The 8,373-nt window shown below is 41.7% G+C and overlaps 1 protein-coding gene across 1 annotated transcript; it reads right to left on the bottom strand.

Moving 5' to 3' along the window:
* Nucleotides 1-5,220: 5,220 nt before the first annotated feature.
* On the bottom strand, nucleotides 5,221-6,632 carry LOC104865280 (secreted seminal-vesicle Ly-6 protein 1). Its single transcript, XM_010628731.1, has 3 exons — nucleotides 6,572-6,632; nucleotides 5,531-5,659; nucleotides 5,221-5,378 (listed from the first exon to the last, which is right to left on the bottom strand). The coding sequence occupies exons 1-3, from the start codon at nucleotides 6,630-6,632 to the stop codon at nucleotides 5,221-5,223; spliced, it is 348 nt and encodes a 115-aa protein (XP_010627033.1).
* Nucleotides 6,633-8,373: the final 1,741 nt, after the last annotated feature.

Raw genomic sequence — 8,373 nt, 5'->3', positions numbered from 1 at the left:
TTTTTTTAGGATATTCATTCCTATCTTTTCAATTTGATATAATTAATATTGCAGTGAGATAAAAATGAATTACAGGGAAGCTTCCACAGATGGTTAAAAATGCCTCATTTTTACTGACGAGGACACAGACTCAGGGCAGGTCAAGTCATCCGAGAAGTGGCAGAACCAGGGACTACAGTGCACTCTTCTGATTCCTGGGCACTGGATTACGCACGTGAGCAAATCTTCACTACTAAACACTGCCACTAGCAAGCTGCCCCTTGTTTCCAGTTCTTAGACACCAGCTGGAAAGAAGGGAAGGTAATCACCACGGTATCCGGGCCTTCGACTTGAGCCCTGGGCTCCGCAGCAAGGGCAGGGCAAGGTGAGTCTGAGGTGGGGCCTCCGCGTGCTCCGGCCTGGGATAGACCACCGACCTCCAGCCGGTGGGGAGACCTGTGCCCCCTGCCCAGTCTTTTTCATTTTTAATTGTAGTAAAAATATCAAAATAAAATTCACCCTTGTAACAGATTTTTATTAATGCATTTATGTAGCACCTAATTTTTACATTCCTTGTGTGGAGTTGGTACATGTACATAACAGATCCTAATTCTTTTTTTCATCCCCTTTCCCTCTCTACCTTCCCCCCACTCTCTATCTCTTGGTCCCCTTCCCATTTGAGAAAGCTCCCTCTGCTTCCTAATATCTGCCTTTTATGTTGTTCTTTATTTACAATTTGGGTTCCCCACATAAGAGAAATCATGCAATATTTAAGCCTGTGTCTGATTTTTCACTAAGTATTATTGTCTCAAGGTACATCCTTCATCTCCTCAGGGCTAGCTTTGAGTAAATCCTTTTTATCAAAATATATGGCCTCTTTGATTTGATCAGTGATGAGCAAACAAACCTAAGTGGCTGACAACACATTTATCTGTCTGTGTAGTACAGGTAGCACAAGGGGCTGGGAAATTGCTCCCCTCCACCCACTTGAGTTTGGGCAACACTTAGAGTCAATCCTCCTTCCATTGTTCTGAGAGGTAGAAAATATAATAACAAAAATCCAGGAAATCTCTGAAGCTCTAGGCAAGAGCACCTGCACTATATCTCTTAGCTTGACTTTCAGTGACCTTTTCCCCACTTGAGCCTTATTAATGGTTCATAAATATGAACTGCATCTCATACATGTAATTAAATAAGAGTGAATTCTGGGACAGGCATGCATGTTGACATTCCCTGAGATGATTCAGCATCCTGTCACTCATTCTTGTCAGTCTTACTCCAGAGACCAACTGAGAGGCACCTGGCTGAAGTACACATCCTTTAAATTCAACAAGCCTGATTTATCTATGTACTGTGTGCTTTTTGCTTTCCAGCCATCCCTACACCACATTTCTATTCATGCCACAACTGTCGTCAGCACAGACCTGCCCTGAGTAATCTTCCTGTGATCTTAAACAAACATAGATGCTTTTCATTTGCCATTGGATGTACCCTTTGTGATTCTTTTCTGGTCATACACAACAGCCTGGAATCTATCTGCTGGGTCCATCCCATGGTACTGCAATGGCAGGAACAGCACATGAACAAACTGAAATGTCACTCAAAGAGGTGGAGGGTAGCCAACATTTATTACTGAAGTAAGCAAATTAACCAGGAAACCACCCCCGTAGCCTATGCCTAAACTTTACCCCTTTTCCTCCCAGACTGCTTGTTCAAAGTGATAAGTTAACCAGCACATAGCTTACCTTGTAGTTGAGATCAGAGGATAGGACATGCTATACTGCAGCCCTAACCACAAGGATAGGAATTTCTTGCTGGATCCTTAAAATTGGATTTTAATCTAACTTGCAATTTGCTTCTATACCCCCATGCTTGCTCAAAGATGAGATCATGACATTCTATTGTGTGTTTTTTCCCCCCTTAAAAACTGAGCTTCCCTGCTTGATCGATACCAAAGAGCGAGGAGCTCACCTTTTGTCACCAGCTATAAGGGACTTTTAATTTGGACATTTTTCGTGGCATGATTTTTTTCAACGAGTCAGCTATAACAATTACACCAGTGGACCCAGAGGAGTTTATGACTCCTTAGCACATACATCTCTGTTTCATTGGTCTGGTGAAGAGAAACAGGCTCTTGTAAAACAAGATGTGATAAAACTGTTACCTATAGGAATAGAGTTGTCAGGATAAATAATGGCAGCCACAGGGAGGGGAAGGTGATGAGGGAGTCCTTTAAGGTTTTATCTAACACTTAAGACTTACTTAGGTGTTTTGTTTTTTAAGTTCTTCTTTTCTCATCAGAATCAAATGGGCACCTCTAGCTACTGTGAATAATACTGTTGTGAACACCTATGTGCAGATGTCTCTTGGAGACCCTGCTTCCATTTGTTTTAGGTACATGTCAGGAAGCAGAATTGCTGGATTGCACAGTAACTCATTTATCTTAGGAGCCATTTCCCAGAGCTGCTGTACCATTTTCCACTTTCACCAAAGGTGCTCTGTGTCCCTATTTCTCAATCCTCACTGACACTTGCTTTTTATCTTAATAGTAGCCATCCTAATGGATGTCTATGACAAAAGGAAACTTTAAAAATAACATCAAGTTCTCTCATTGGCTTTGTCTCTATTGCCATGACTTATTCATGGTTCTGTTTGGTGAGACCAGATTTGATTAAATCTAACTTAATTTGGGCAGGAATATTTGAGTTAGGATCATCAGTACCAATGTCATCGTAGTTGTTACTGATGTTTTAGCACTGTATAACAAGGCTCTAACAGAGCAATTCTTCACAGAGTCTGATCCAACCTGTTTCCCCCTTTATTAGTGTACGTTTGTAGTACATAATGATCACATACCTCATGGGGAATTGGTACATGTACATAACACATCTCAGTTCTTTTTCCATCCCTCTTCCTTTCCTTCCCCACTCCCTTTCCCCAGTTGCAAAAGATATAAACCCCTATCTTACTTCAAATTTAGATAGAAAAATTTCAGGAAATATTTAAATTTGATATACAGAAAGAAAAGTGGACTTATAAATTTTTTTCTAATGAGTTAAGAAAAAATTTACTTAATAAAATTCTCAGAAATTAATTCATTTTTGCTAGTCTTTTAACAGAAATTAATGCTTGATTTACTTTTTTAAGTTATAAATGGAAAATAGTCAATAAGTAATTTAAAATGTAAATAATTATCTTCATTTTCTCATAATGAACTGTAAATAGAAAGTCAAGGAAAGAAAAGGGGACAAGTACAGAAGAAGAAAAAAAGAAAGAAAAGATAGAAGAAAAGAGAAGGATATGTTAAATATGAAATGGAAGAAAGTGTTTTAATACATATTGAAAAAGGTAAAAAGATGACAGATTCTTATAGATGTGACAAAACTCATACATAAAGCAAATGTGAAAAATGAGAATAAATATTTATTAACTTAAAAGCACGTCAAAATCACTCCTTAAAAAAAGACTTGTCTTAAGGTAGGATAAAAGAAATTTTAAAATAGGCAAAAAGAAGACAAACAAATAGGGATTTTTATTTTATTTTTTCTTTAAGTTTATTGGTACTTTTTAGGTATACATTACAATTACATTCATCATTGGGATCTTGTACCTTTACATGACAGGTCTTGGTTCTTATATTTTCCCCATTCCCCTGTCCTCCTTTCACCCCCCTCTAACCTTCCCTATTTACAAAGATTTTGTTCCCATTTTTTCCTTTTCTCATATTTTTTTCTTTTCCCTTCTTTCCTTCCCCTGCCCTTCCCACTTCCCCTACTCCTTTAGACTTTTTCTTCCTTTTTCACATTATCAAATTATACAATTTGAACCTTTGCAAATAGGGATTTTTAAATTGTACTTTAAAAAAAAAAAAAAGCAGCTTCAGGATACAAAAGTTACTCAATCCTTTTCCTTCCAGGGAAAAATTCCTAAAAGTCTTAAAGACACCATAAGCCCATAAATTTGGTTCCAGACCTAGACATGCCCTTTTCACCTAAAGCTGTGTTTCCTCCATCTTCAAGGAAGCAGCAATATTAGTGGGCAGCAAATCTCAACTTCAAACACATGTTAATGACTTGCACTCTGGTGTAACTTTCCAGATGGGTAACCTGACAGGCAGTAATAATGCACATCCTAGATCACCCATTTTTGAAGACACTCCAAGACCCCATAGAACAAGCCCAGCTCTGGAACATAAGGCACCTCTCTGCCTCTTGAGGATTTTCACTCTTATTTCTTTGAGACATTTTGAATTTCTGCCTGATGAAACCCTTCTCATGCCTCCTACTGACTATTCCTGAAAATTCATTTTCTGTTACAGGAGTCAGCAAATCTCTGAAAATTCTATGTCTTGGACAAGTTAAGTTCCTCATTCAGCTTCAGAAAATTCCTTAGGTCCAGTCTAGTGTGAGTTTCTCAATTCTTTGCAAGTTTCTTGAAGAAGAGTTTTACAAGTCACTATTTCCTCCTATCACAGACCATTGATTCTTCAGCCCACTATTCTGTGGCTTCTGTATCATTTCTCCATTGAAGCTGCCCTATCAATAACTTCCTAACTGCCCTCCCAAATAGTGATGCAGTTCATTCCTGGTTCCCTTTCTGCCTCTCTGATCACCACACATTAATTTTTTGCAATGAAATTCATCTATCACTCTCTATCGTGGTGTTTCTGTCATCTGTGATTCATCCTCCCTCTTCTCACTCGACTCATTGACAATCTCTTTAGAGCTCAGCTATTAGTAAGTTGTGAATTTAGGTCCAAAGCTAATGTCTCCAACTTGCCTGCCTCAAGCCTTTATACCTCTCTGAACTTCACGACCTCTCTATCTGCCAATTAGACATGTTTCCACTGAGCCCTGCAACTTCTGATGTATAAAATGCAGGCCCGCAACCATCTGAGCATCAACAATCACTTCTAAGTCGGTGGGACTAGAAGCCAGGCAGTTAGCCAGAGTAACTCAGTGACTTTGGGGGTTGGGGAAAGGCAAAGCAAGGAAGACTGATGGCAATTTTCAGATGGGACTGAAGAAGGAAGAGGAAGCTAGGGTGCACTACTAGTGTTTTGTGGCAGGAGCAAGAGCTGGTGGCTAACAGAGAGGAGAAGAGGGATACTTAGAGGATATGAAGGATACTGTATGCTTAATAGAACAAATTTAGAAGGCAATCAATCAGAGATACCAATGATGAGAAACAAGTAAATTCCACTGCCTCCTCAGGAACCTCCTCTGCCAAAGGAATTGGCAGTCATTGAGTATTCCTGTTCACTAATTTTCCTTGATATCTATTGCAGAAATCTTGATCTTTGCAGCAATAGGTAGCTATCTTCACAGTCTCAACATATACAGTATGAGATATACATGTATCTGAGCAGTCCAGTTCAGTGTGATAGTAGGACCATTTACCTAGAAAAGGAAAACATTTATCATTAGTGCCAGAATCAGAACTTGGAATTCACAATGAGAAGACCTTTTAGCCTTCTCTGTGCTCCAGAGCAGGAACATATCTGTCTCCCAGAATATCGACCCCTGCACTTATACTGGCCAGACAGTGTTACCTGTGTCAGTGAAACTGAAGAAGTTCCTGGTTCTACATCCAGGGCCAGAGTCCACTGTGCAGTTGCCCTTGCCTATCAAACAATGACCATTCTTAAAAGACTTGCAGACCATGCATACTGTTGCTTGAGCTGGGAAAAACAGAAATGAAAACTAAGTCCAGGATTGACTAGGATGACACCAAGGTAAGTTAGGAACCCAGGAGGTGATTGACATAGTATGACCCTAAGGAAGTCCTCAACATGATCTCAGAGGCAGGAAATGTTCCATGAAACTGGAACCATTTATTGCTTTAGAAGTTGGAGGTTTGGCACTGGTGTTTTGGTTGCATTGAATATAAAAGGCCAGTGGTGGTGAACCTATGGCATGCATGCAGCAGTAGGCTATTTGTATCACTGGAGGCACTAAAAGGTTTGCCATCACTGCCCTAAGCTATGGTGTCATTGTGTAATGAACAAGACCATCTGCATACAACCACATGGAAGCAGAATATACCTTTAAAATGGATAGAGAATAAATATTAACCTGGAAAATGGTGGAGATGTAATCTCACAAAATTTCCTTCTGTAACTTGTCCTTAAATAGGCATTTGATATTTAAACCTACCTAATTAAACAGTATACTTTGTGATGAAAACAGGTTTAAATTCATTGGTGACCTCCTCCTGCTACACAGTACTCTAGAGAGTTTCTACACAGAAATTTTTCACTAACATTTGGTTGTCACTTGGGGCCAGTCAGCCAAACTCAATGCCCTAAATTGACAGGAGCACCCCAAAACCAATCTTTTCCAGTGAGTGACTGACATCACCCAGAGAGCTTAGGAAAAGACCTGAGCTCTTAGCTTGGTAGGAGTCAGGGTGGACTCAGCACCTACATTCCATGGTAGTTAGATCATCCCAGAATCCTGACCTGCGCCTCTGTCTTCCCTACAGGCAGACAGCCCAGGCTGAACACATCCATCATCCCAGATCTGGTCCCAAGCCTCCTTCATGTCCTTAGCCTCATTCCCCCATTCCCTGCTCCTCAAAGCCTCACACACACCTTGGAAGAAGACCAGAGGGAAAGCCCCCAGCAGTAGGAACAGGAGCAGGAACTTGTCCATCTCAGTCTGGGTGGCAGAACAGGGCAACTGGGCAGCAGGAAGTGGGCACCAAAGAGCCAGGAGGGACCAGACAGGCTGCCCTCGTGTATGGGTGACAGCAGGCTGGAGAATCTGCTCTGAGCTGTGCCCGGCCTGGGCAGCAGCTTCCTTTTACACCCTTGCGTGTGGGTGTCTCACCACCACCGGGCTCAGGACAGCTTCCCACACAGCCAGCTCCTTGGAGCTTCTGGGGACAAAGGGCTCCCAGGAGCCCCTCCTGTTCCTGTGCAGGTGAGGTAGGTCCACATTGTTCACTTCCCCCTTTCTGCCCACTCTGAGTTGTTCTCATGGCCAGGACCATGGTCCTCCCACTCCTGATGGTGTGGGCAGTGGTGGGGTGGTTGTCAACACCAGACATTGGTTCAGTGTTTCTGATACACCAAGGTTTGCACCTACCTGCTGCCTCTGTGCATTGTCACCTTTCTGATGGACCTTCCTATTCCTTTTGACTCTTATTTCTTTACTTTCCAAAATTATATACACATCCTGATCAAATTAAACTTTTGCAGTCAGAGGCTATCAGCAACTGCTCCATGCTGTCCAGGCTTAGAACTTCCACACACACTTTTCATAGGCCTGGCCTAGAGTATGACACCCAAGGTACTTAGGTACATTATATTATCTTAATAATGTCGGGGGGGTGAGACAAGGCTTCACTATGTAGTTCAGGCTGACCTTGAATTCACTAAGTAACCCAGGCTGAGGTCAGACTCATGATGATCCTCCTGCCTCAGCCTCTTGAGTGCTGAGATAAAAGGTATGGGCCACCGTACCCAGCTATTATCCTAATTTTTAAAATTATACTTTTCTACCTATTCTCTAAAGTGCTATCAGCTCTCTTGTCACATTTCATTAAAAAAATGAAGCCCTCACACACTCAATGCACCAAGGGAGAAGCGAGCTCCTGACTGTGGAGGCTCTGTGCTAGACCGCACATCCTGGGGGGACAGGGGTAGTCTTGTGTTCCCTCTCTCCTATTCCCTCCAGACAATAGCTTCATGACAGAGCCATTCACAGTCAGCTTCACCTGTGAGCAAAGCACTCTGGCCAGGCATGCTCAGTGGACACAGCAGGAATGCAGGATTTACTGCAGGCTAAACAAAAGAGGTGCAAGAAATTAATGAATAGAATACATGGTGACTTGCAGGGAGGAAGCAAGTACTGGAGAAGGAGAGCCCAGATTCTCCATGTACCATGATATGAGCGTCCGGATTGACCAACCTCAAAACATTGCTTTTGTGCACGGGAGTGCCCCTCCACAATTTCTCAAGACAAAGATGGTGAACAGAAGACACTGGAGGAGCATGGGGTGCATGCGTAGTGGGTTGTGGTGATCCCATGGCTTAGCCAGTCCCTGATGGATCCATTGTATGTGTCACCCAACTTACTAATATGTTTAATGCACCTTCCCCTCCAACAGTGACTGCAGAATTCCAGGGGTTCTCATGGTTCCTAAACTTATGTCACCCCATCATAGCTGTGCCAGAAAAGGAGGTACAGAGGAATAGAAAATGAGAGACATAGGATGTAATCAATTTATTGAAGTATCCTATGAACATATTTGCTCTTGTGAGGCATCAACTTATAAAGAGCCTCTGTAGATGTTTCAGGCTAAAGACTTAATCATAACACCAAATGAGTTGTTGGAGAGGGATTTGTCATTGACTTAACAATATGAGAAGAGAGGTTTTTTAAAAAAAAA

The sequence above is a fragment of the Fukomys damarensis genome, unplaced genomic scaffold (genome assembly GCF_012274545.1).
Source record: "Fukomys damarensis isolate Sample0158 unplaced genomic scaffold, DMR_v1.0_HiC HiC_scaffold_16, whole genome shotgun sequence".
NCBI classification, from domain to species: Eukaryota; Metazoa; Chordata; class Mammalia; order Rodentia; family Bathyergidae; genus Fukomys; species Fukomys damarensis.
This window is presented reverse-complemented; position numbering and strand designations above follow the sequence as displayed.

Excerpts from the sequence above, each read along its gene's own strand:
- LOC104865280 (XM_010628731.1), bottom strand. The coding sequence starts at position 6,632 with ATGGACAAGTTCCTGCTCCTGTTCCTACTGCTGGGGGCTTTCCCTCTG. Across the intron at positions 5,660-6,571 it reads CCCTCTGGTCTTCTTCCAAG|CTCAAGCAACAGTATGCATG; the intron begins GTGTGTGTGAGG and ends TGTTTTTCCCAG. Across the intron at positions 5,379-5,530 it reads CTTCAGTTTCACTGACACAG|GTAAATGGTCCTACTATCAC; the intron begins GTAACACTGTCT and ends TTCCTTTTCTAG.